This window comes from Myotis daubentonii, chromosome 14, assembly GCF_963259705.1.
Source record: "Myotis daubentonii chromosome 14, mMyoDau2.1, whole genome shotgun sequence".
Taxonomy (NCBI): domain Eukaryota; kingdom Metazoa; phylum Chordata; class Mammalia; order Chiroptera; family Vespertilionidae; genus Myotis; species Myotis daubentonii.
In genome coordinates, this window is record NC_081853.1 from 23,453,675 (window position 1) to 23,481,627 (window position 27,953).

Genomic DNA, 27,953 nt, shown 5'->3' on the forward strand with positions numbered 1-27,953 from the left:
AGCATCGGCCTGCGGACTGAAAGGTCCCAGTTTCGATTCCGGTCAAGGGCGTGTACCTTGGTTGCGGGCACATCCCCAGTAGGAGGTGTGCAGGAGGCAGCTGATCGATGTTTCTCTCTCATTGATGTTTCTAACTCTCTATCCCTCTCCCTTCCTCTCTATAAAAAAAATCAATAAAATATATTTTAAAAAAATCTTGAGGTTCCACTCCTCTCTCTTTTTATTATTTTTTGCTTTACATGGGTTATTGCATTCACGCTGCTCTGGGTTCTGTGTTTTTTCATGTCTTTCTTGGCTATTCTTTCTCAACAGTACATTTGGGTCACTTCACTCTTTTTGCCTGATAGTCCATTGCATGGATAGTCTGCACTTTATATAACTAGCTTTGCGTGTTGCAAACTGAGGTTGTTTTCATTCTTGCACTACAAATACTGATGCCTTCGTGCCAACTTACATGTCCTTCAGTGACATATGGGATAGCATTTCCCCACATTCTCAGTTGCAAAGAATCTTATCATGCTTTTAAAATATATATATATTTAAAAAAATAAAAAATATATATATTTATTGACTTGAGAGAGCAAGAGAGAGACAGAGACGTCGATTTGTTGTTCCACTTTTTCATGCATTCACTGGTTGATTCTTGTATGTGACCTGACTGGGGATTGAATCCACAGCCTTGGTGTATCCAGACGATGCCCTAACCGGCCAGGGCAACATTTATGCTTTTTAATCACGGCCTATCTAATGGGTGAAAACAATTTTATTTGTATTTTTGACTGAAGTAGAGCCATTTAAAAAATATTTTGTTAGGCTTTCGTAATTTCTTTGTTCATTCCTTTGTCCATTTTAATACGAATTCTCTTATTGCTATAGTTTTTACATGATAAGGCCATCAGACCTTTGTCATATGTTTCAACTGTTTTTCTTGTCTTTCGACTTCGGTATTTTTTGCCAAGCGGGTATTTTACATTTGCGTGTAGTCTCTTTTTCCCTCCTTGGCTTCTACCTCCTAATTCTGCTACTTTCTGGGTGGGTCACTTGGCCTCTCTGAGCCAGTTTCCTGCGCTGTATATGGACGGGGTGATGATGCTGATGCTGCCGGTTTGATGAGCATGTGCGGATCTGAGCGCGTGGGGCTGAGGGGTTCACGCCAAGCAGCGGGGAGCGGCCCTCCGGAATCCCGGCCCGCGGCCGCCCCCTACCTCCTGAGCGGGCGGCCACAGGAAGTGCGCGGCCTTGGCTTCAACTTCGCGCTCCTCCGACCCACGTGAGTGGCTCCGCCTCACCTCGCTTCCGACCAATGGACGAGTTTCATAAGGCGTAGGGTCCCGCCTTCCAGCCTCCTGGCCAACAGGCGAGCTCCGTCTTGCTCGGAGTCCCGCCCCTCGTGGATGGGAGCAATAGGCGCCCTCAGTCCGGCGCAGGACCCGCCTCGCCGCACGCCGGGCTGCGGGCCGCAGGGCTCGTTCCGGGAGGCGGGCGCAGCGGAGGCCCTTGGAGTCGGATCTCGGGCGGAGGCCGCAGTATTGGGGCGGGCGGCGAGCGGGCCGACGTCTGGTCCGCGCGGCACAGGGACCGAAGGGGCGGCCGGTCGAGTCGGGGGTGGTTCCGAGGCGGCGGACCAGGGAGTCTCCGGCTCCTGAGGGGCGGCTCGGGCCCCTTTCTGGCCCGGGCTGGTCCTCGGGGCCGCGGGAGCAGGGCGGGCTGCGCGCCGGTCCGGCCCTGCCCTGCGGCCCGCCGTCGGCGTTCTGGGCCTCAGGGCGGCGCGCCCGCCCCAGGGCCGCGGGTCCGGCCGCCATGTGTAGACCTTCAAGCGCCTGTCGTCTTTGAAGCGCTTTGACATCTCCGAAGGGCTTTGTATTGCAAACTACATCAAAGCGCCGAGTAGCCCCGGAAGCGCTTTGACGTCTCCGAAGTAGCGTTGTGCAAACTGAAGCGTCTGGTGATCGCGGAAACACGTTGTGGGCTTGGAAGCCGAACCGAAGCCGGCAATAAACCTTGCAGTGGTCCGACTCCTCCGAAGCGCTTTGGCATCTCCGGAACCGAGAGAACTGTGATGGGCAGTGGAAAGAAGGGGGAAAGGTCGGTAAGGCGGTTTCCTGGCTCTGGCCTGCCGGCTCGCCCTGGCCCGGCGGGCCCGGGATGGCGGGCGTCGGAGGAGGGGCAGCCGGGAGGGGCGGTGGTGGACTCCCGGCCTCCTCTTTCCCTCGCAGGTGCCCATGGCGTCGGAGCGGCGCAAGGTCAAGTACCACTGGAGCAGCCCTTCGGAAAGGCGTCCCCGCAAGCGCAGCTGCCTCCGGGAGGCCGGTGATGTGGCCCCCTCCAGACGGCCCGCTCCCAGCTCTGCGTCGCGTGCCGGCGGGGCCCGCAGCCCCAAGCGCCTGAAAGCCCAGAAGGAAGACGATGTGGCCTGCCCGCCCGGGGTGTCCTGGGACGCCACCCGCCGCCGAGATTCCTCCTCCTCCTCTGCCTCCTCCCGGTCCTCCGGCCCAGGTGTGGACGGGGCTGCCGCCAAAGGCAGCCTGATCCGGAGCACGCGGGCTTTCCTTCCGTCGGGGGGCTCCCCTCCGCGCCCTGCCAGCCCCTCTCTAGAGGAAATGGCTTCTCCAGAGGAGGAAACCTGTAGCCTTAAGGTAGGTAGGTGGTCGCGTCGCCTCGACAGATACCGGGGAGGCCCCTTCCACGTGGCTCGCGATGTTGGGGAGGGGGATTTGGGTGGAAGGAGACTAAAAAAGAGCATGTCCTTTAAGATCCCTGGGTTCTTCCCAGAGGTCTTCTTCGTGCAAACACAGACGAGCGAGCAAGCAGTTGCCCGGGGAGGTGGCCTGGAGAGGTGGTTCTCAAACTTGGCGGCACTTGGAACTACTTGGAAAGCTTTCAAACGCTGGGGCCTGCCCCCCACCCACCCTGATTTAATGGGGCTGGAGTGGTGGTGTGGTCTGTGCTTCGAGGTGGGAGAAGCCTTGCAGTCGAAGGGATTGCATGCTCCCGAGACACATACGTATGTAGTTTAGTTGTGTACATTTAGGGATTGTGTCCTTGTACGTTGGACCACTCTGCATCCGAACCAGGGGATAGGAATTTGGTTTTGCTATGGCTCTTCACTAAAGTTACGGCTTCCAGAATGTTGGAATTCTGGTTGGTGGGGCAAGGGTTGTTTTGCAGGTTTCAACATTTAGTTCCGGATGTGAACACACAGGTGGGTTTTTGAGTATTTGCAAGGGGACTAAGGAGTGCTTCATAGAGGAGGTTTACACCTACTCATTCATTTTATATTAACGTGTGTTTTTTTTGAAAGGAGTAATAAAATTTTCCCAGCGTGTGTGTGTGTGTGTGTGTGTGTGTGTGTGTGTGTGTGTAAAAGTTGAACATGAGTCTGTTGGAAATAGAAGCAAATACAGTTCAATCTCTTGTCTGCTGTTTCCCCATTAGAGTAGCAGGAGAACTAGCTGATATCACTCACCAGGCATACTGTGTAAGCTTCATCCACTTACTCAGTCAGGTTTTGAACAAATATTTATTGAGGGCCTAGATTGTGTCAGGCAGTGTTCTAGTTGCTTGGGATGCTCCTGTAACAGAAACAAAGATCACTGCCCTGTTAGAGATTGCATTTTACGTTTTGGAGCTCAAGTTTATAAGGTGAGGAGGTCTGCATGTGGAAAAGTGGAGAAAGTCTTTATTTGGGGTGGGGGGAAGGTGGGCTGTCCCTAGAAAAGAGTTATTTTACAAAAGCAATAAAAACAAGGCCCCAAGAAAAGTTGGGTTTGTCTTTATGTCTGTTCAGTGGTTTTTTATGTGGAGCTGAGCAATGAGGCTGTGGTATTTGGCTGTTTATCCTGGAGAACTCTTGTGCTGAGTGCTCCAAGCCAGGTATTTTCAGTGTGGACCTCGCAGAACTTTATATGGTCATGTGGATCTTTTACAAACTTTAATAGTGAATTTAAAAGCTTTGTCTTTGGCATAAGAATACTGAATATACGCCCTAGCCGGTTTGGCTCAGTGGCTATGGCGGGGGCCACTGAAGGGTCCCCGGTTCGATTCAGGTCAAGGGCATGTACTCGGTTGTAGGCTCCCGGCCCTGGTCAGGGGCTTGTGGAAGGCAACCAATCGATGTGTCTCTCTCACATTGGTGTTTCCACCTCTCTCTCTCTCCCTCTCTCTCCCCCCCCCCCCTTCCTCCTCCTCCCTGCCTTCCAGTCTCTCTAAAAATCAATGGAAAAAATGTCCTTAGGTGAGGATAAAGGAAAAAAAATGCTAAATATGATTCATTGTAAATCAGGTGAGTATGGGGCTTTGTGCATACAATTTAATCTCGTCATTAATCCTTCTTGATGTAATTTCTGTGGATTTGGTACAACATAAAATAGTATTAATTGATTAGCCCTGACAGGTGTGGCTCAGTGGAAGAGCGGAACTCCAAAGGGTATTGTGTTCAATTCCCGGTTAAGGGTAGGTTCCTGGGTTGTAGGTTTGATTTCCAGCCCTGGTCCGGACTCTCATGCAGGAGGCAACCAGTTGATGTGTCTCTCTCACATCAATGTTTCTCTCTCTTTCCCTATCCCTCTTTCCCTCCCTCCCTTCCACTCTCTCTAAAAATCATTGAAAATAATATCCTCAGGTGAGGATTAACCAAAGAAAATATATCTATATGTATTTCAATTGATTAAATTTAACTTCTATGGCAATTACAGATAGAGTGAAGCCTGGTGTTAGGAGGGGCAGAAAGTTAACCTTGCTTATTATTATTAGTCTTTGAGGTATGCTGCATCCCTGGTGGCCTCTAAGCCATGTGGGTCTAATCCTAGTATGGACCCACCTTTCTCTCATTTAGCCCTAAAGGGTCTTGTTTTGCCAAAATCAATTTAATGGTTAACCATGGAGCAATGAGTAGTCCAGGCCTGTCTAGAAGTCTTTGGGTTTACCAGTGCCTTGCTTTCGGTCAATAAGCATTTGCGGTTATTGTGTGCCAAACATTCTGTTGGGTCTTGGAGCAGGAAATGGCTTCTGAGGAGCACACAGTCTGTTGGGAGGGTTGGAGAAGTCATGAGACTGTCTCATGATGTGGTATGGTGGAGCAAAGAGCCTAGAATGGAGGTTGGAGAGCTAGGTAGGGGGCAGATTGCTGCAGGGATTTATTAGCCAAGGGAATTTGGATTTTATTCTAAGCCATTCGAGTTTATACAGGACTCTATACAGAGGGAAGGCAGCTTTGCATTTTGAAAGATCATTCATGCTGAGTGAGGTTAGAATATGAGGATGTTGATACAGTGAACTCTTGATTTTTCTGACCTTTGACTTAATGGGCTTCGGATTTAAGGGACAAAAATGCTATAGCCAATTTGGCTCAGTGGATAAAGTGAACTGAAGGGTCCTGGGTTCGATTCCAGCAAGGGCACATGCCCAGGTTGCCAGCTCGATCCCCAGTAGGGGGTGTGCAGGAGGCAGCTGATCAATGATTCTCTGGTATCATTGATGTTTGTACTCCCTTCCTCTCTGAAACGAATAAAAATATATTTAATTAAAAAAAATGTCCAGTCTGTACGTGAAAATTAACACCCTGGTAATTTTAAAATGCGTTTAACCAAGATTTGGTTATAATTATATGAATATGTTATTTTTCTGTTATTCAGTTATTTTGAACAAATTTTAGCAAATAGGCCATATGTTGGAAAAAACACTGTAGCAGTTGTGCTGACATAAATATTACATATTTACGACTGTAGTCTACATATATAAATTCAAGAGCCATTGCTTGCAAGCAGTGTGTGGTGAATGATTAGCACATGATCTCACTGCATTGCCCCGAGGTAATCGGTTCTGTTGTCTCTTAGGGTGACTTCCTGCAGGAGTTTTAACTCATGTTGGTGATATTCCGATGTGCGCTAACCCACGTCTCAGTCGTGTGCATTTGTTCACTCGAGGTGACTGGTGAATGCATGCGTTTATTAGACCTTTTCAGTATTAATTTAAAGTTACAGTAATGCATAGAGAAAACTTTTCTGTGAAATTTAACTTTTCATATATACTTAATTCTAATCACACGTGTCTACATAAGTAAAAACTAATTTATCAATTTTTTAACATGCATTTGGAAAACGTTATTATATAATAGAATTTCACTTTAAGAGACATCTCCCTTTGCTCGAATTAGTCCATTATATTGAGGTTTTACTGTATTAGCAATCTTAATTGTCTGTCTCTAGCACTGCTAAGGGCTCTCTCTCCCTAGAGTGAGTTTGTAAACAACATATACAGTATTTCACTCATCTTGATGAATTACAAAATGCCTCTCTTACCTTCCCCCTCAATCTGTACCTCTTACCCCTTTTCTCTGCAGACCAACTTGTTGGTCTAGTAAGGACAAGCTAAGGGGCACACAAAAAATGGCATGTTCTTATCTAGGTTCTTCCAAGGTCCCCTCCGCACTCTTCTACCCACACATTACCTGCTCTTCTATTTGCTCTGTAACCTTTGAGGGATACACACTTGGTTTTGTGTGTGGTTACCTCCACCCCCCTTTCCACGGCCTCAACGCAGAGATCTCTGTGCCAGGTCATAGAATATTCAGGGGGAAGATTCTTTTTAAAATATATTTATTAATTTTAGAAAGGAAGGGAGGTGGGGGAGAGATAGAAATATTACTGATGAGAGAGAATCATTGATCAGCTGCCTTCTGCATGCCCCACACTGGGGATCAAGCCCACAACCCAGGCATGTGCCCTGACCAGGAATCGAACTGTGACCTGGTTCATAGGTCAATGCTCAATCACTGAGCCATGTCACCCCAGCCGGGGGAAGATGTTTGTCTTAGCCTGTTATGGCTGCTATAACAAAATACCACAGACTGGGTAACTTATAAACAACAGAAATGTATTTCCTACAGTCCTGGAGACTGGAAGTCTGAGATCAGAGTGCCAGCATGGTCAGGTGATGGTTTTCTCCATGGTTGCAGACTTTTCATTTTATCCTCACATGGCAGAAGGGGTCATTTTGGGCCTCTTTGGTAAGAACACTAATTTCATTTTTAAAGAAAATATATTTTTATTGATTTCAGAGAGGAAGGGAGAGAGAGAGAGAGAGAGAAATATCAATGATGAGAGAAAATCATTCATTGGCTGCCTTCTGCACACCCCACACTGGAGATCAAGCCCGAACCCAGGGCATATGCCCTAATCAGGAATTGAACTGTGACCTCCTGGTTCATAGTTAAACGCTCAACCACTGAACCATGCCAGCTGGGTTAATCCCATTTCTAAGGGCTTCACTCTCATGACTTAATCTTTTTCCAAAGGCTCTTCCACCGAGTACCATCATCTTGGGGTCAAATTTCAATATGAATTTTGGTGTGAGGGGAGAGACATTCAGACCATAGCTAGACTGGGGCATTTTGGAATCAGTAGAGAGTCCTGCTGGCCAGCCTCACATTGTTTGTTCCTTATCACCTCTAGGACAATTGTTTGAGAGGTTTTCTCAAATCCTAATGGTAGCTGATGATCTTTGTTTATAGAGAAAGTTAAATGTGTCTATTATGAACACCTTCACCTACCTTAATTTAGTCTTAATTATGACATAAAATTTTATATTCAATAGGAAAGGAAGAGTGGAAGGGAAAATTTGAGCATTCATAATGTGATAGGCTTTGATCAAATAGTCTCAATGTTTGTCCTATAGACATAATTCTCAGAGTCTTGTGAAGTAGTTATCTTTGCACATTAGTTAACAAATATTTACATATGATTAACAAATATTTGAGCACCTACTATGTGAAGGCACTGGGAAAATGAGACTCACTTTAAAAAACTTAAGTAGGTCCATGCAGCTTGTATGCGGCAGAGCTGTGGTGTAATGCCAGATCAGACTGGCTTAAAAGGCAGGGTTCTCTCCATTGCTGCCCTCTGGAGCACCTGCTCTGTCCTGGCCCAACATTAGATGTGAGGGATGGAGAGATGAAGAGGGCAAGATCCTTCCCCTGTGGTGCTCTCTGCAAGGTGACACAGCCCAGACACAAGAAACTATTGTGGCCCTAACTGGTTTAGCTCTGTGGATACAGCATCGGCCTGTGGGCTGAAGGGTCCCGGGCTCGATTCCAGTCAAGGGCACATGCCCAGGTTGCGGGCCCCATCCCTAGTAGAGGGCGTGCAGGAGGCAGCCAATCAATGATTCCCTCTCATCATTGATGTTTCTATCTCCCTCTCCCTTCCTCTCTGAAATCAATAAAAATATATTTTAAAAAAAGAAAAGAAAAGAAACCATTGTGTACCTTGGATCTTGAATGCTAAAGCTTTCTTCGCATGTAACCCATTTCTTGCATATTCCCTCAGCAGATGTCCAGTGCTTGGGTGGAAGTCTGTTTTAGAGGCTAGATGTGCAAAGAATAAGGCAATGGTAGACAGACTGAAAAAAGCCTTCATCATAGTGCAGTGCATGGAGTGTTGTAACAGCAATATTTGAAGTACCAAGGGTCAAAGGAATGGGTGACAAGTCACAGGGAAAGTTCTCGTAGAAGAGGTATCATTTTTGTTCTGGTGGACAAGGAGGAGGAAGGCTATTTCAGGCAACAGGAACAATGTGTGTCCAAAAAGTGTCAGGAAATACTGCTGGTCTGCAGTGCTTGGGGACATTACTGGTTTCTGTGGGTCCTCCTTCCCCTCTTCTCCAGCATCTTTCTTCATTCCCCAGGCACCTGGCTGTATGAAGAAAGGTGGGAAATGATGCGGCAAAGAAAGGTTGGGGGGCAGCCTGGGAAGGGCTTCCAATGTCATGCTCAGGAGTTTGGGATGGATTCTGTAGGCAAATGCAGGGCCATTGAAGGGTATTAAGCAGAGGTGTGACATTGCCAGATTTTAGAACTTCTGGCTCATTGTAGAGAAACGATGGGAGGGAGTAGGCAGGAAGTTTGTTACGAACTCTTGAAAATGTTCAGGCTGGGCACTCTCCATCTCTGGAGCACACCTGAGCCTTTCCTGGGTCTCCCCCCGCACCCCTCCCCCACCCCTACTTACCTTTACTCTTTTCTCTCCTAAGCTCCAAGGGTCTTTTCTTTTGCCTCTAGAAGTAACTTGTTTCGTGAGCCCACTTTTTTCTATAGGTCACTTCTACTTCTGTGACTTTATAAATAAAATAAAGAAAAATATGATTTGAGATAGAGAGGGAAAAACATCAGTCATTTGCCTCCTGTACGGTAAACACCCCAACCAGGGATTGAACCCACAACCTTTTGCCTTTTGGTGTATGGGATGACGCTCCAACTAACTGAGCCACCCAGTTAGGGCTAAATCTCTCCTTTTCAAAGCCAGGTGTTTGTCTCTGCTCTAGTACTTTCCGCCTAATCTTGACCTTTATAGCCTCCTATCCACTGTTGAAACTCTTCCTCATTGATCTTAGGTCCTCATGGCCTTTGACATCTCAGCCTTTGATACTGCTTCTAAACTTTTATATTTTCCCTATTCTCCCTTGGTTTCCAGGGTGTTAGGGGGAACTTGAATTTGAATCCTGCTTCTGCCACTTAAAATTCATGTGACACTGTCCCTCTCTGTAAGGAGGGGCAACAGCTGGGGCAGCTCTGTAAATTTTAAGTATATAGAAATATAAGCTATGGTATTATATCCCTTACCTTTTTTTTACTTCCACAAGTACAATCCTGATCTTCTCTACCACGGTTTGCAAAAGGCGGTCCATATGCTGAATGTGGCCTGCTAGGTCCTCACAAATTTTAAAATTTGGGGGAGTTCACATTAAAAATATATGCCTTTAGCGCCAGTGTGGCTTAGTTGGTTGGGCATGGTCCCATGTACCAAAAGGTCGCTGGTTTGATTCCCGGTCAGGGAATGTGCCTTTTTGAGGACTCTCTCTCCATTTCCCTTCCTCTCTTTCTAAAAACCAATAAATAAATCTTAAATGCACACACATGCACTCTTCTAGTTCAAACCTCTGCCTTGATAGCTCAATTGATGTTTCTTTCTTTTCAGATTTAATCCATTGGAGTGAATTATTCAAAGTGAATACATTTTTTGGGACACTCTGTATTTCCAAAGGTTTATTTTTTTTAAAAAAAGATATGTGCTTCTTGGGGGGGAAAATTCAAATAATACAAGAAGCATATAAAGTAAGAGCTAAAGCCCCTTTTTCCTCTTTCCCTTTAATCCCCAAAGATAGCCATTAGAAGAAACAATTGGTCTTTCAGACTTTGTTTGCAAATATGTACATATAAGCTGTTCAAATGTGAATTTATACATTGCGCTTGTTAGTTACTTACTGTATAGCATGGACATCAGAGCTCCCTCATTCTTTTTAAAAGTTGTATTTGTTTACTTTCATCAATCCCTATTGATGGACATCTCTTGCATGGACTCTCCTTTTCCTCAGTAGAGGAAAAGGATTAGCAAGTTTAGTGTGGAGTTTCTTACTAATTGTTTGAGAGGAATTTAATGCAAGTGAATTAGAAGTACAAGTTGTAGGAGCCGTAGGCTGCCTTGGGACAGGTCACAAGTGGGGTGTTTGGAGTGCACTGCTTTGGGGATGGTTCTCAGGGAAGATTTATGGAGCATTCTTACACCAGGCTGGGATTAGACTAGATCTGAGTGTCACAGCAAATTAATATTGTGAGCAAGTAATTTAGCTTATTTCTTGTGGACTCTGTAATGGCTGCATGTGGAGAGGAAGAGAAGAAAGGGGCTGAGACTTTACTTTCATCTCTGAGGAGATTTGGGGTGAGGGGCTAGGTCTCTTGATTGACCCTGGGACCAAGGTACCTTTCAAAACCAAGGTTTTAATTGGGGGGAAGGATTTTGCAGAGAACTTTAAGGAAGCTGGGGGTATAACGGAAAGCACAGTGCCCTCAGGAGTCAGAAGATTGGCGCTCACTCTTCACAGGGCCCGTGGTTCCTTCACTCTTCGTTGTGGGATTGGGTCATCTGGTTTCTGGGGACCTTTCCAGTACAAAAATGTTAAACTTTTGTTTTGCCGGGGTGTGTTCTGAAGTATGTGGTAGTCCTTGCTCTTAAGGAGCTAGTGTTAGTAGACTGTTCTCTCAGCTCATTCCTTCCTACTGCAGTACGAGGATGCTGTCTGATAAGTGTGAGAAAGTGAGAACATTAAGAAACAGCAGCACACTGGTGTGGCTCAGTTGGAGTGTCAGCCTGTGCACCAAACGGTGGCAGGTTCAGTTCCCGGTCAGGGCACGTACCCGGGTTGCAGGTTTGATCTCTGGTTGGAGTGTGTGTGGGAGGCAACCAATCGATATTTCACACTCACAATGTCACTCCCCTCCCTCCACTCCTCCACCTCTCATTAATATAAAAGCATGTCCTCTTCCTCCTCCCCTCCCCCTCCCCTTCCCATCAATAGAAAAGCATGTCCTTGAGTGAGGATTAAAAAAAGAGAAAAAGAAATAGCAGCAGTTCAGTCCCTTTTACAGTGGGTAGGATGGAAACTATCACTCAAAGAGAATCTTTGTCTTGGCCACTATCACTTTCCCTTTGATTGGTGGAGTGCCACTGGCGTTTAATTTGCCAAGTGCTTTATGTATGAACTGATCTTTTCATGATCTGTGTTTTCTTCCAGGTTAATTCCAAAGATAGTTCTCGTAATTCCACGAACTCTGAGTTTGCAGCTGAAGCTGAGGGTCAAAATGATAGAATTGAGGAACCAAGCAAGGTTCAGAAAAAGAAGAGGGATAGACTTCGAGACCAAGGCTCTACAATGATCTACCTGAAGGCTATCCAGGGCATTCTGGGAAAGTCAATGCCAAAAAGGAAGGGCGAGACTGCCACTAGGGCAAAACCAGACACAGGAGATTGTCCCAACCGTGGAGAAGGACCAGTCAGGAGTGTCACTGTGTCTACTCCTCAGAAAGAGAAGGAGGCAACCCCAGAGGTCAGAGTGAAAGAGGAAAAAAAGGCTGTGCTAGAGAGAAGCAGCTTCTGTGACAGGAGAGTGGTGATAGACCCTCAGGAGAAACCCAGTGAGGAGCCACTTGGTGACCGAAGGACAATTATTGACAAGCGCTCTCCACCCCTAGAATTTTTGGATGATTCTGACTCTCATTCAGAAAGCCACAAGGTGAGTCTTGCTCATGCTGAGAATGGGGGTTTTTAGTTCTCTTGATTAAATGTAGTATTTGCTCTTTCTGGTTTGAGCCTAATTGTTATTCATTAAAGCAGTGCTTTACTTACTCAGGATTCCAGGCAACAAATTGATGGTTCTCTTCCAAAATGCCTTTTAGAGTTATTAAGAAATCTCAGATTAGTGCTATCCTCTTTTTTTGGAATTTATATGTTTGTTAGGATATGGATTTGACTGCTGTACAAAACCCAGAATAACAGTGGCTTAAATTAAATAGAAGTTTGACTTGAGGAGGATGACTCCACCGTGTCAGGGACCCTGGTGCCTTCTGTCTTGATGCTCTGCTGCTCCTCAGCAGTTTCTGTCCTGTGGTCTGAGATGACTGCTCTGACAGGACTCAGTACATTACATTGATCAGTCCAGCCAAGAGGAAGAATAGAAGAAAGTACACTCCCTCCCTTTTAAGAGCTTGGCTCATAAGTTGTCCACATAGTATCTGCTCATATCTACTGACAAAAATCTAGAAACCTGGCCAACACCTAACTGCAAGAGAGTCTGGAAAATTAACTTCCATTTGGGCAGACTTACACCCAGATAAACTTTCATTGCTATTAAGAAGGAGAGAGTGAGCCATGGCTGGGTGGCTCAGTTAGTTGGAGCATTGTCCTGTACACCAAAAGGTTTTGGGTTCAATTCCCGGTCAGGGCACATTCTTAAGTTGCAGGTTTGATCCTTAGGTTGTGGGTTTGATTCTTAGATTGGGGTGTGTATGGGAGGCAACCCATCGATGTTTCTCTCTCCCGTTCTAAAAATCAATAAAAACATATCCTCAGGTGAGGATTAAAAAAAAAAAAAAAAAAAAGCCCTGGCTGGTGTGGCTTGGTTGGTTGGAATATAGTCCCATGCATTGGAAGGTCATGGGTTCAATTCCTTGTCAGGGCATATACCTAGGTTGTGGATTTGATCCTCAGTCAGGCATTGAAGTTTCTCTCTCGCCCCCCTTCCTCCCTCTCTAAAAATAATAATAAAAAAAGTTCACTCACACATTGGGCAGTTGATGCTAGTACCTATGTATGACCCTTTCTAGCAGTGGTCTTGGCCAGTATGATTTCTTTTCTTTTTAAAAAAAAATATAGTTTATTGGTTTTTTGCATAGAGGAAGGGAGAAGGATAGAGAGTTAGAAACATCGATGAGAGAGAAACATCGATCAGCTGTCTCCTGCACACTCCCTACTGGGGATGTGCCCGCAACCAAGGTACATGCCCTTGACCGGAATCGAACCTGGGACCCTTCCCAGGCCGACGCTCTATCCACTGAGCCAAACCGTTAGGGCGGGCAGTATGATTTCTTTTTTTTTTTTTTTTAACATATTTTATTCATTTTTTGCATAGAGGAAGGGAGAGGGATACAGAGTTTGAAACATCGATGAGAGAGAAACATTGATCAGCTGCCTCCTGCACACCCCCTCCTGGGGATGTGCCCACAACCAAGGTACATGCCCCCTACCAGAATCGAACCTGGGACCCTTCAGTCCCCAGGCCAACGCTCTATCCACTGAGCCAAACCGGTCAGGGCGGGTATGATTTCTTATATGGTGATTGACTTCCCCCAGAGGAGCAAGCTGAGAGATGCCAGGGGGAGCTACAGCTTGACCTACCCTCGGAGGTTTCACTACTGCACTCGGTTGGTTACAAGTAAGTCAGTAAGGCCCAGGTTCAAGGACAGACCACCATCTTTCAATGGGGAGTAGTGTAAGAATTTGCAGACACATATTACAACGCCACAACTGAAATTCTGACCAGGTAGCTCAGTCGGTTAGAGCATCGTCCTGATATGCCAAGATTGCATGTTTGATCTTTAGCCAGGGCACATATAAGAATCAACCAATGAATGCATAAATAAGTGGAACAACAAGTTGATTTTTTTCTCTCTCTCCCTTTCTGTCTCTCAAATCAATTAAAAAATGTTAAAAACAAACACACACAAAAATGGCCCTGGCTGGTGTGGCTCAGTTGGTTGGAGCGTTGTCCCATAGGCCAAAAGGTGGTGGGTTCAATTCCTGGTCAGGGCACATTCATTTTGAATGTATTAGAAATGTGTTGTTAGAGATGAGATTCCTGGCACTGTTTTTTTCTAATATCCCCAATACACGGAGCAGTTTTTCTTAAGAGGGATCATTCAGAGAGAGTGCAGATACAGCATCCCCTTTAGGGATGGCATTATGAGTTTACCCCTGATTTGACTGTTCATAGCTATAACCTGGCTCACTTTCTGGAAATAATAAGAAATCTAGGTGACAGGTAAGTTAAACGAGCCAATGCAAAACCTTCACCATGGCCAAAAAACAAGCCAGAGCTTATGTTCTCTAGATGACAGAGTGTGGGAGGCTGTCTTCACACAGGAAGGCTAACCCTTTGTTGCTTCTTTTCTGCAGCCTAAAGAAAGGGAGGTGGTGATAGAGCACACCTCTTCAGGAAGTGACTGGTCCGACGTGGATGAGGTCTCCACAGTCAGATTCTCTCAGGAGGAGCCCATCTCACTGAAACTCTCAGCAGTTCCAGAGCCTTCTGCCTTCCCCACTGACTATGTCATGTACCCGGCTCACTTGTACAGTAGTCCTTGGTGTGATTTTGCCAGCTATTGGGCCAACAGGCGCAAGCCTTCTAGCTACCCCTCCATGAGCAGCAGCAGCAGTGACACATTGCAGGCTGGGAAGAGCAGCCGGGGCCTCCTGAGTGATTATTCCCCCAACTCTACAGTGAGCTCCCAGAACACCTCTAGAGATTTGGAGGCGACAGAGGAAGGCAGATCCCAGAATTCTCGCTCATATAATTTCTCCAGAAGCTTTCAAGACAAGGTGAAGGAGAAAAGAACATTCCAGGAGGAGACGCCACCCCGTTCTTATGAAGGACACGCATCTAGCTCTCTGCCAAGGAGCCATCTAGAGCCAAACCTAGAGGAGGGTTTCATTGATACCCATTGTCACTTGGATATGCTCTATTCCAAGTTGTCTTTCAAAGGGACCTTTAGCAAGTTCAGGAAAATTTATAGCACCTCCTTCCCTAAGGAATTTCAGGGCTGCATCTCTGACTTCTGTGATCCCAGGACACTGACAGATTCCCTATGGGAGGATTTGTTGAAAGAGGATCTGGTTTGGGGGGCCTTTGGCTGTCACCCTCATTTTGCTCGTTACTACACTGAGAGTCAAGAAAGAAATCTTTTGCAAGCCTTAAGGCATCCCAAGGCTGTGGCATTTGGGGAAATGGGCTTGGATTACTCTTACAAATGCACCACACCTGTCCCAGAACAGCACAAGGTAATGGGGTTCTCTTTAGTTGGTTTATAATTTTGTGTGTGTGTTTTTTTAAGTTCTTAGTTTATTAATCCTCTCACGAAAAATCTATACAGATAAAGCCACTGAAGAATCTTTGCTCATTTTTGCCAGCACCAGCATTGGCCTTTGCAGTTCCCCTTACTTTCTTCCATTCTGTTCTTGAAGTCTCATATGGGCTTTTCTTGCAAATCTATGTTTGGGTTCTTTTTTTTATTTTTTTCATAATACAAGGAATCATAAATCATGCCAAAGCCACTTGTCTTGCCACTGCCAAAGTGTTTTTTTTTTTTTTTTTTAAATAAATGGATTGATATCTTTGGAGTTATTAACTTATTTGGGATTTTTAAAAAAAGATATTTAAAAAAAATATATTTTATTGATTTTTTACAGAGAGGAAGGGATAGAGAGTCAGAAACATCGATGAGAGAGAAACACCAATCAGCTGCCTCCTGCATCCCCCCCACGGGATGTGCCCGCAACCAAGGTACATGCCCTTGACTGGAATCGAGCCTGGGATCTTTCATTCTGCAAGCCGACGCTCTATCCACGGAGCCAAACCGGTTACGGCTGCCAAAGTGGGTTTTGAATCCAAATACAAAGATGATATTTGGTGTGATCTTAGACATTTTGGCTAGTTTTTCCCAAATTTCTGTCTTAAGTACTGCTGCCTTCCTTGGGTGAAGAATGTCAGTGACCATTGGTTTACACTAAAGTAGTCTACTGGTCATGAACTTCCAGGTCAGATAGTTACTATGTTATGATGGCAGCCAGCTTGCTTACAATTTTAATTAATTAATTTAAACCCTCACCCCAGGATATGTTTTATATATTTTTTTAGAGAGGAAGGGGAAGAGGGAGCAGAGAGAGAGAAACATCAATGTGAGAGAAAAACATTGATCGGTTGACTCGCATACTCGCCCTCACTGGGGATCAAACCCACAACCTAAGTATGTGCCCTGATGATGCCCAACCAACTGAGCCACTTGGCCAGGGCCACTTGTTTACAGTGTTAATTCTTCTTTTAGTTGTTGAAATCTAACCATAGGGTTTTTCTACTTGGGGGTGGGGGTGGGGGTGTCTTTTTAGAACTAAAGAATTTAGAGTTTCTAAAAATGCAATTGCTCTTATCCAGACCATCGATATGTCATTTCTCAAATTCTTCACAAGCTATTTCTTTCAGGTTTACTATATAAGGGGATGGGGGAAATTGATAGGTACTTTGTGACTTATGGCTAATGATATGTATCAAAACATTTATTTTCTTTCTTGGGAAGCAACAAATTTCGTTTAATTTGTTTTTATTCTAATTTTGAAGTTAAGTATGCCCAATTGTAGAATATTTGGAAAATACAAAAATGTATCAAGGTGATAATTTCCCATTCTACTAGAGATAACAACTATTACCATTTTAATATTTTTTACTCCCAATATCTTTTTAGCATGGAGATTTGGCAGGGTATGAGTAGTTTCTGATTTAGGCAGGAGCAGGAAAAGGAGAAAGACCCTCACACTATGCATGTTGCCAGGTTGAATTTGTTGTGTGCTGCCTTTCTGTTGATGCCTGTTAAGTCTGGGTCTGCATGCCCAATATGCTCAGGCCTTGGTGAGCGTGTATGGATTCCAACCTGGGCAAATTTGGTACCAGCTTTCTCTTTGGTGCTGTCCCCAATCTAACTGGGGGCATCCTCAGCAGCGCACTGATGCTGTGCACCATTGATACTTGCATCTGAATTAAAAGAAGGAATTTTCAGAGTCAGTGGTTTCTTAATTTTCTTTTGATCAAAGAAAAAATTCAAGGAAGGTATGGTGCCCTTCTGCTCTAGCAGAAGACTAGACCTTTGTACACTTTTAGGAGATAGAGATTTCAGTTTGAATATAGTTGTCCATGACAGCCAGTAAGCATGCCAGACTTAACAGTTAATTTCCGTAAGAAACAACTTAAGATGTTTCCAAAGGATTTTCTTTTAGACGAATTTGCTAGGACCTGTTAAGTTTATTAAATTCTGAGCAGCATGATTTTGACTTGGTCTGCATTCAGACAGGTGGGTGAGATATTATGTGTGTGAATGTTTTCAGTTTTTTACTTGAATGGATTTCTAGTATAGTGATTAGGTTTCAATTCAGAATTTGGTTTGTCTTGTACATTCAAATAATCTCTTGCCAGAGTTCCTTTTTGTTACTAACACCAGAACGTTTACAATTTCTGTCTTGAGGCAGTAATTTATTAGCCAAAAATGAATGGAACAATAGCTAAACCTGAAAACAGGAAGAAATAGGTTTTTAAGAAAGTGAGACAAGTATTTAACATTCTGCTTTCCCATCTAGTTTCTATGGCACAGGGCAGGTGTGGTATGGAAAGAGGATCACAGTTCAGAAATGTGTACACTAAGGTGACTGGAAAGAGGAGGAGAAGCATTTGATTTAACTAGAGGCCCAGTGCATGAAATTCATGCACTTAAGGGGTCCCTCAGTCCAGCCTGCGCACTCTTGCAGTCCGGGAGCCCTCAGGGAATGCCCGCGGGGAGTGGGCCTAAGGCGTCTGTCAGACATCCTTAGTGCTACCTTGGAGGTAGGAGAGGCTCCCGCCACCACCGCTGCGCTCACCAGCTGTGAGCTTGGCTTCTGGCTGAATGGCGCTCCCCCTGTGGGAGCTCACTGACCACCAGGGGGCAGCTCCTTGTTGAGTGTCTGCTGCCTGGTGGTCATTGCGCGTCATAGCTACTGGTCATTCTGTGGTTTGGTCGATTTGCATATTAGCCTTTTATTATTTAGGATTGTATAGCTGATGTTTATTGAATGCCTACTGTGTGCCAGGAATTGTGCTAAGTATTTCACAGTAACTTTTCCTTTTATTAAATCATTGTCGTATCAGATCTGCATATAGAGCTATCCAGGGCATGCTGACTGAACTTGAAGTTAACAGCATAGGGTGATAAGTAGAATCTCGCAAGTATCATTTGGCTTGGTGAAATTGGATTCAGGATTGGAAAATGGCAATTCAAGGAAATAAATTGTTGGCAGGGGGAGGGCTGAACTGTGTGTAGAAGAAGAGAGGATGATAAGGTATTTCTGTAGAGCACTGCAGGAAGAGGCTGCCATGTTCTTGATGTAAATCTAAACTTGGGCACCAAAATTAGAAGTGTATTAGTTGGATGTTGGCATTGAGTTGCATTTGCCTACAAGCAGAGTAGCTGGCAAGTTCTTGATGTATCCTGCTGAATATTTTATCTGTGAAGGGAAGAAGAAAAGCCTATGGGAGGACTGTATCTAGCCAAGTGAGAGGGAGCTAGCTAGGTCTGGTTCCTTTACCTGATATTTTCCAGAAAGATTGGAAAGTACAGAAAAGCAAAAGAATTGGGGGAGGGGGGACGACACACTAATGATTCTGCTTTCCAGAGCAAACCATAGTTAACTTTTCCTTGCTTATCTGTGTTCATAAATTTAACTGTTTACTGTCCTGTTTAATTCCAAAGAATTAGGTCCTGGATAGTTTGTGGGTTACACATATCAGCCAGTGTGTTTATCAGAATCTCTTGGTTTCTGGAGTTGGAAAGCCAGGGTGAATAGATTGTGTCTCCCCTCTTGGGCTGGGCGGGCTGAACCAGATTGCTTCTGTCTATATTTGTGTTTGACTGGAATGAAATATTGAGGTAATGATTATGTAAGAGCTGCTGGGAGGGCCACTCCCAAGAGAGACTGATTAACTCTGGAATCCCTGGAAATAATGGATCTGAGCTTATGCAGGCAGAAGAGAGTAATTATGCTGGGTAAATAATTTATCTGCACTTCATTCACTCCTGGTTTTTTATTCAGCCAGGTTTCTGCTGAGGACAAATGCTCTAGATTTGTCCAGTCCAGCCACAAGCTCCTGCCTACTAACAATTCTTCTATCTTAACTGGCATTTATGAAATTCAGATGTTTTACAAAACGTTATTTATTTTTAATCCTCACCTGAGGGTATGATTTTATTGATTAATTTAATTTAATTTTATTTATTTTTTTGAGAGCGAGAGGGATAGAGAGAAAGAAACATCCATTGATGGGTTGCCTCCCATATGTGCCCGGACCAATGATCAAACCCAAAACCTGGGTATGTGCTCTGACCAGGAATCTAACAGTGATCCTTTAGTGTATGGGACGATGCTCCAAACAGTTGAGCTACCTGGCCAGGGCCAGATATTATATTTTTAATGTCATTGTCCCTTGGAGAATTGCAAGGGAAAATTGGTGGCATGTTTTATTTTTTAGTTTAATTCATTTGTTTGTTTATTTATTTGTTTATTTATTTATTGTCTAAAGTTTTACATATGTCTCCTTTTCCCCCAGTTGACCCCCTCCCCTACCCCTTCCCAGCCGGGCAAGCCCCACTGCCCCAGTGTCTGTGTCCATTGGTTATGCTAATATGCATGCATATAAGTCCTTTCATTGCTCTCTAACCCCCCCCCCCCGTGGCATGTTTTATAAGCACTTGTCATAGAATCAAGGAAATATGTGTTGTATGTACATACTTTTAAAAAAAGAAATTAGGAAGTTAAAAATAAATAATCATTTTGAAACTTAAAAAATATATATTTTTTCCTTTTTTAAAATATATTTTTATTGATTTCAGAGAGGGAGAGAGATATAGAAACATGAGTGATAAGAATCATTGATCAGCTGCCTCCTACATACACCACACTGGGGATTGAGCCCATAACCCGGGCATGTGCCCTGACTGGGAATCGAACCATAACCTCCTGGTTCATGTATTGACGTTTAACTAATGAACCAGGCTGCCCGGGTGAAAGTAATCATTTTGAATGATTTCTCCACTTGTGAACATGTTCTCTTTCATTAAATATACTTTGAAAAATATGCTTTTTATCATTTGTGTCATAGTCCACCCAAAGAACCGTACTAGTTTTACTGCCCTAAAGAATTATATTTTGGAAGCAGGAATTCAACATTGGAATTATAATCTCTTGCAACCGCCTGCCTCTGTTGAGGCTCAAGGAGGGCTGATGTGTTCAGGAGGGCATCCAGCCAGCTATAGATACTGGAACTAGCCCATCTTTAAAGCACCTACCAAGCATTTTGTGATTTTGGTTCTTTCGGTCATTTTCCTTTAGTTGAACACACAGGTTAAACAAGAGTTACATTAGAATTGGTACTGGCTCAATGCTTCTGTTATGAGAAGAGGTAGCACAAATGTTAGACTCGAAAATGTCATTCTCAAGTGAGTATCAACTGACTCAAATTACCAAAAGCATCGTACTATTTGATATAAAAAATACAAAATGAATTATATTCCACAATTGAAAAAACTACTTATGAAAACATTAAGTTTAAGATGAGGTAATTTGTTTATAATGAATTAATACGTTTGTTCTAAACCTGGACTTGAGGAAAAATTAAGGCCTAGCCCTACTGTTTCATTGAAATCATTAACAGTATGTGTATTTTATTAATAAAGGTTTAAAAATAGCTAGAGTTTAATAAAAAGAATATATCATATCTGTAGGTATTCACCTGGAAGAAAATCTGATTTTGGTTGAGTAAAGAAAATATGTATAGTATTTATCTGAAAGCCAGGCATTGATATTGAGTATATATAGGAAAAGGTGTAGAAGGTAATTACCTCTTGGGAGTAGAGCTGGGGAGAATGAGGGGAAGGACATTTAGCTTGTACTTTCTGTACCTGAGCCCCATTCTGCCCCTGCAACCCCAAATAAGCCTTGCATAGTGGTTGCTATGTGGACTGCCTGGGTTCAGATTTGGTGGCACTACAGCTTCTCAGCTGCAAGTTACTTGACTTCACTTGGAGCCTCAGTTTCTTCAACTGCAGGATGGGCTAAGAGAATTACTTAACTTAGGGTGCTTGTGAGCGATATAGGTCATAATGTACCTTAAGTGCTTTGAGTACTACCTGGCTCTTTAGTAAGACCCATTAAGTCTTATCTGTTAGTGAACATTATAGTTTAAAAACACAGAGTTTGAGACAGTGGAGCTGCCCATTGGACTAGGTGTTCTGGAGGTAACAGACTTCTGAAGTGGCCCTAACCTGCACGTATTGTCACTTTGTCTTCTCCCAGGTATTTGAGAGACAGCTGCGGCTGGCCGTGTCTCTAAAGAAGCCCTTGGTGATTCACTGCCGAGAAGCTGATGAAGATCTGCTGAGCATCATGAAAAAATTTGTGCCCTCAGACTACAAGATCCATAGGTTAGGCGGGAGCTTCAGTGGGCAAATGAAACGAATGCTTCCTCTGTTTAGGCCAGTGGTCGGCAAACTGCGGCTTGCGAGCCACATGCGGCTCTTTGGCCCCTTGAGTGTGGCTCTTCCACAAAATACCAGTATGGACGTACATGTACAGTGTGATTGAAACTTCGTGGCCCATGCGCAGAAGTTGGTATTTTGTGGAAGAGCCACACTCAAGGGGCCAAAGAGCCGCATGTGGCTCGCGAGCCGCAGTTTGCTGACCACTGGTCTAGGCTGTTAGTTGGAAAAACGAAAACTCAGTAGGAGAGCATAGATACTATTATGTTTTTATGTCGTATCTTTACTAAAGATTAAATATTAGGTTGAATCATATGAAATTTCTGTTATTTAACCATTTTTTTACTTACAAAACTGCAACTTCATATGGTTTGAGCTAATACCCTAAATCATCAGTGAGCAAGAAAGGGGCTTTTGTGACCTCTGTCCCAGTGGCAGGCGAGAATGGAGTCTCAGTTTTCAGAAATGGGGGCTGTTGATTTCGGGAAAGACTGCTGTGGAGTCCGGTGACTTAGCACACAGAAGATTCCAGGGCACCTGAAAAGAAAATTTCTTTCATTTTTTGAATTTGAAAGCTCATTAAAGTGCAGGATGTGAATAGTATCTAGAGCAGCCATGGGCAAACTACGGCCCGAGGGCCGGATCTGGCCTGTTTGAAATGAATAAAACTAAAAAAAAAAAAAAAAAGACCGTACCCTTTTATGTAATGATGTTTACTTTGAATTTATATTAGTTCACACAAATGCTCCATCCATGCTTTTGTTCCGGCCCTCCGGTCCAGTTTAAGAACCCATTGTGGCCCTCGAGTCAAAAAGTTTGCCCACCCCTGATTTAGAGGTTCTTAAGTTCACTTTGACATACTCCCTGATCTCTTACTGTGTACCTGTCCTGGCTGTTGGTTTAGCTGTGGGAGACAGGTGAGTCAGTGACTCTCTACAGTGACTCTCTACTGTAGAGAGTGTGGGTCTGAGGTGGGCATACGGTACTGTGAGAACCAGATCAGGAGCCGTTAGCTAAGCCTGGCTCTAAAGGGATCAGGAGGCAATGCCTGGGCTGGTTCTATCAAGATGGGTGAGATGAGTTAACTGAAAAAAGCAGGGAGTCTAGAATCCAAACCAGGTCTTGACAGATGATAGAAATGGGTGGGCCTGTCAGGCCTCTAAGCTGCTGCCTTTTGAGGGTCCAAGCAGAGAGTGAAGTCTCTGACCTCTGACTGGTGGCACACAGAGACGAGGCATAGTCACTCAGCCCTTCTGGTTGGTTTGTTGGTTTTTCATTGCTTCATTTTGGGCTGACTGTAAAGGAATTCTAATGACTGGTCGTAGGTTGAAGGAGGCTAGGATGGTCCAACAAGGTGTTGTGGCTGGAGGAAGGCCTGAATTTCCAGATTGATTTTATACACACACACACACACACACACACACACACACACACTATACTAGAGGCCCAGTGCACGAAATTCGTGCATGGGGCGGGGGGGGGGGTGGTCCCTTAGCCTGGCCTGTGCCCTTTTAGTCCGGGAACCTTTGGGGGATGTCCTTGTGGCGAGTGGGCCTTAGCTGTCAGTCAGACATCCTTAGTGCTGCCGCAGAGGCGGGAGAGGCTCCCGCCACCGTCACTCTGCCTGCCAGCCATGAGCCCAGCTTCTGGCTGAGTGGGGAGCGCACTGACCACCAGGGGGCAGCTCCTGTGTTGAGCGTCTGCCCCCTTGTGGTCAGTGCACATCATAGCACCAGTCGTTCTGCTGTTTGGTTGATTTGCATATTGGCCTTTTATTATCTAGGACTGGAGGCCCGGTGCACAAAAATTTGTGCACTCGGGGCGGGGGGTGGGGGGGTCCCTCAGCCCGGCCTGTGTCCTCTCGCGGTCTGGGACCCCTCAGGGGATGACCACCTGCTGGCTTAGGCCCGCTCCCTGAAGGATTGGGCCTAAGATGGCAGTCAGACATCCCTCTGGCAGCCCGGCAGCCCTTGGGGGATGTCCACTTGCCAGCGGGGAGCAGGCCTAAACTGCAGTTGGACATCCTTAGTGCTGCTGAGGAGGCAGGAGAGGCTCTCACCACCACCTCTGTACTGGCAGCCATCAGCCTGGCTTGTGGCTGAGCAGAGCTCCTCTCATGTGAGAGCGCCCTGACCACCAGAGGGCAGCTCCTGCATTGAGCGTCTGCCCCCTGGTGGTCAATGTGTGTCATAGTGACCAGTCATTCCCAGTCCTTCTGCTGTTAGGGTCAGTTTGCATATTACCCTGTTACTTTATAGGATAGAGGCTTGGTGCACAGGTGGGGGCCGGCTAGTTTGCCCTGAAGGGTGTCCTGGATCAGGGTGGGGGTCCCGCTTGGGTGCCTGGCCAGCCTGGATGAGGGGATGATGGCTGTTTGCAGCTGGACACACCCCCTTCAGAGAGGGGGTCCCCACTGGGGTGCCTGGCCAGTCTGGGTGAGGGGCTGAGGGCCGTTTTCAGGCTGCGGTTGACTGAAGCTCCCAACCTCTCCTTTTTTTCTTTTTTTTCTTTTTTATTCTGGGATTTATTTACCTTCTATGGCTGTCACTGGAGCTGAGAGCCAACTTTAGCTCTGAGGCTTGGCTCCAGCTCTGAGGCCTGGCTGGCTGAAAGAGGTTTCTGGGGTTTGTTTAGCTTCTATAATTGCAACATAGTTGCTTAGAGTGCAGCTCAGAGCTGGGCGGCGGCAGGCGGGGAACCTTGGCTTCCTCCATCACTAGAGCAAGCAAGCCTCCCGTTCGCTTCAGCTGCCTGGCTGCCAGCCACCATCTTGGTTGGCAGTTAATTTGCATACCACCCTGATTAGCCAATGGGAAGCATGTCGGAGGTACGGTTAATTACCATGTTTGTCTATTTGATAGGATAGGATTACATTATATTTTAATTATTATTATATTTATTATATTATATTATGAACATGGAACATGAACAGCCTTCAGATTAAGAGAAGAAAATTCATTCATAGTCTCCTTGATATATTTTTTTTGTTTCCTTTGAGTTCTTTTGACTGCATGGACATAATTTTTACCTACTCTAGTTGTAATATTAAAGGGGCGACAGTTTTAAATTCTGCTTCTCTTTTTGTGTCATAAGCATACCCTGTCCCTGTATTGTTGCTGTATGATCCTGGTAATTATTTCAAGTGGCTGTATAGTATTCTGCGATGTAATGGGTTGATGGATGAGCATTGCTCACCAGGAATCATCTTGGGTCTTACTGTATTAAAACCAGCTCTTGTTTGTGTTTACTGTGGAGTCCTTCCTTTAGATGCAAGCTTTACATTTCTGGATATTTATCCACAGAAAATAATTTCAAAGGGGTTATATGTCTAGAGGGAGTTGGAGCTGCTGCCCAGGGGATTGTGAGAGAGCGCTGATCTGGACTTCTCCTCTCAGGCATTGCTTCACTGGCAGCTACCCGGTCATTGAGCCCCTGCTGAAGCACTTCCCAAACATGTCTGTGGGCTTCACGGCAGTCCTGACGTACTCCTCTGCCTGGGAGGCCCGGGAAGCTCTGAAACAGATCCCGCTGGAGAGAATCATCGTGGAAACTGATGCCCCCTACTTCCTGCCTCGACAGGTAGGGGTGTCTCCAGGCTGAGTTGAGGCACTGAGGAGAGGGTGGGGAGGTGGGCGGTCACCATTACAAGGTTGGCAGGGCCAGAGCCCCAGTGATATCCAGGTCCCACCCTTGGCTATATAGATGTCTCCTTGTATTGCTCTGCAGAACCAAAAGTCTAGGGGGCTGAGAAGCTGAAGGGTAACCACTCTCTTCCAGGCAGTGCAAAGCCCTACCCTGTAGAGGGTAGTCCAAGGAAGCGTGGGACCCTGCTCACCCAGAGCCCCCCATGACTAGGACTCTCCCTGCACCTGCAGGTAAAGGGGTCTCTACAGGGCAGCCCCAAAGAGGTCCTTACTGGGGAAGGGCCGGGGAGGGATCTCTGTGTAATGACTGTGCGCAGACGGCACAGCGATGTTCTGAATGTTTGATATCTTCCAGGTTCCCAAAAGCCTTTGCCAGTATGCCCACCCGGGCCTGGCCTTGCATACAGTTCGAGAGATTGCCAGGGTCAAAGATCAACCGCTGTCCCGCACCTTGGCTACCTTGCGTGAGAACACCAGTCGCCTCTACAATCTATAAGCAGAGAGAGTGCAGGAGTTTTCTATAAAAGGTCATAAAATTTACATTTATGTTTTTAAAAATCGGGACAGAACCTTTTTTTGCTGCATTTTATTAATGTAGAGAATAGCCTGATTTGTCTTGAGTGAACTTGGTTTGAAACCTTCTTCTTTTTCTCTTCCCTACCCTCCAGGACGACCAGTGACCTAACAGCATAGGCTGGGTTTCATCTCTGCCTGGGTCCAGGACAAGGATGTGTTTAGAGAGCCCATTGGAATGGAGAAAACCAAGATAGGAAACAGGATTTTTCTTGAAACTTCATCATCAGGCTTTTGATCTTGGCTATGGGTAGGGGGGTGCAGTGGAGCGGGGTGGGGAGCAGGAAGGGAGGTTGCCTCCTGGCCACATGCTCCAGGGCAGTCAGGGAGGAAGAAAGACTAGTAGAAGGGTGCAACAAGTTTGCCAATCCAAATCTCTTTTCTCTGCAGCCTGTGTTTTTGAGCAGTCTGCGAATAAAGTCACCCTCCTACTAATCTAAGCCCATGTTGGTATGTAACTTGGTTCCTGGTCCTCAGTTCTGAGAATGAGCTCCCAGTGAGAAATCTATGGGGGATCTTCGCTGGAGACCGGTGAAGTCACCCCCCTGCAACCTTCTCTTCTCTGGATAACTCTTCAGTGTGGTTGTCGCTGTGTCAACTCTGCATCGGCACAGGTGGAAGGACTCGACTACTGGTTTCATTGGTTCTATTGCCATCAATATAGAGGGGGCAGAAAGGCACGCATTGTCCAGGGAAAATTCTGGCTGATGGAGATCTGGACAGATGGGGGAACTCAAGGAAGAGGCCTTCTTGAGGAAGAGGACCCCAAAGAAGGTGTTTCTACTTACGGATCCCCCAGGGCTGCAGCTCAGCTGTGTTAAACTGATCAAGGTCCGGCCTGTAGCAGAAGCTACTTGCTAGTCTGCTGTGAGGTCCCAGCCGCCCTTCGTTCCATTTTGCTCTCTTTCCCTGGAACACTGGACCAGAAATACTCATACTTTTTCATTGCATATGACAGCCTCTGTGCGTCCCTCCCAGGTTAAGAGGGAAATCCGTTAGTTTACTTCTTCAGAGCTCTGCTGGGGTCACTCGGCCATGTTCTGTTGCCTTTGCCCCACAAGCAGGCCTGATGTCTGTAACTCTCTCATTCCCCCTCTGGGTGGTCTCCCTTGCCTTTGCCTCCTCTATGTCCTTTCTCTGTGTTGGAAATGAGAGCCTCTCCTTTGACTTTTGAGCATCTGGGGTCATCTCAGATTTTAAGCTGTGTTCTGTTTCCTGCTGGTGCCTTGTAAAGGTATATTCATTACAGGCCCTGGAAGGTTATAATGGTCACGGGGTAAATGTAAGGACACTGCACTTTGTCCAAGAGGATCCTTTACCCCAATCTGCAGTGAGACAGGCCACCAAATTCCTTGTGTGTTTCTTGGAACCTGGTGGCTTACATCATAAAATCCATCACTTAATGCTGGATCTCTCTAGGTGATTTTGGAAGGTGCATTTGAGCCTGGTAAGTTAAAAGGAAATGGGCTTAACGTTTTTTCTAGACGGTATTTCTGTTTTGCCCCTGAGCACAGTTGCTGGCCTGAGAAGTGGGCCTTGATTCCCTGTTGACCTTTCATGGATTAGTTGTGCGTTGTTTGTGCCTCATGTTTGCCAGTGTGGGGAACTGGGGGCTCGTTCTCCTGTTTGGAAGATTTGGGGAACTGCTAAATATTTCAGAGTGCTTCATTGTCATCCAAATGAACTGCAGCATATATATCTCCTTCATAAACCCTGTATGTCAGTACTGCCTACATGGGAAACCAGTTAGTCCTGCATGAAAGGGTTAAAGGGATGACTAAATGGATATCTCAGAGCCTATGCAGTCTTCCTGCCAAGGTAACGCACAAGGTGCTATACACTTTTATCTCTAGGATTTAGGATTACTTCTGTGCTGTGGCGTGAAAGCTGGTTGGCAATGTTTTTGATGTTGGATGGCTGATTTGATTGTTTTTGCTGTGCTGCTGGAATGCCTCTGTATTACCCCTACCCATCAGTTTCTGAAAATAAAGGGATAGATTCCCAGCCAACTCCCATGCTCTCCATGTTTGTTTAGAGTTCTCAGAATGAGAACAGTGGTTCATTTGGTGGCCGACTTCGAA

At 45.5% G+C, this 27,953-nt stretch overlaps 1 protein-coding gene across 3 annotated transcripts; it reads left to right on the forward strand.

Moving 5' to 3' along the window:
* The first annotated feature begins 1,522 nt into the window (after positions 1 to 1,522).
* On the forward strand, positions 1,523 to 27,881 carry TATDN2 (TatD DNase domain containing 2). Of its 3 annotated transcripts, none has more exons than XR_009448512.1 (8): positions 1,527 to 2,085; positions 2,217 to 2,636; positions 11,566 to 12,063; positions 14,502 to 15,383; positions 21,474 to 21,601; positions 25,051 to 25,234; positions 25,433 to 25,530; positions 25,655 to 25,787. XR_009448512.1 is itself a non-coding variant. In XM_059663516.1 (8 exons), exons 2-7 carry the CDS (start codon positions 2,223 to 2,225, stop codon positions 25,793 to 25,795), a joined length of 2,247 nt encoding a protein of 748 aa, XP_059519499.1. In that variant the 5' UTR covers positions 1,530 to 2,085; positions 2,217 to 2,222; the 3' UTR covers positions 25,796 to 25,826; positions 25,968 to 27,881. The 3 variants fall into 3 exon arrangements, 2 of the variants coding, with proteins under 2 accessions (XP_059519500.1, XP_059519499.1); XM_059663516.1 differs by lacking the exon at positions 25,433 to 25,530 and adding an exon at positions 25,968 to 27,881 and having other exon boundaries at positions 1,530 to 2,085; positions 25,655 to 25,826; XM_059663517.1 differs by lacking the exons at positions 21,474 to 21,601; positions 25,433 to 25,530; positions 25,655 to 25,787 and having other exon boundaries at positions 1,523 to 2,085; positions 25,051 to 25,228.
* The last annotated feature ends 72 nt before the right edge of the window (positions 27,882 to 27,953 follow it).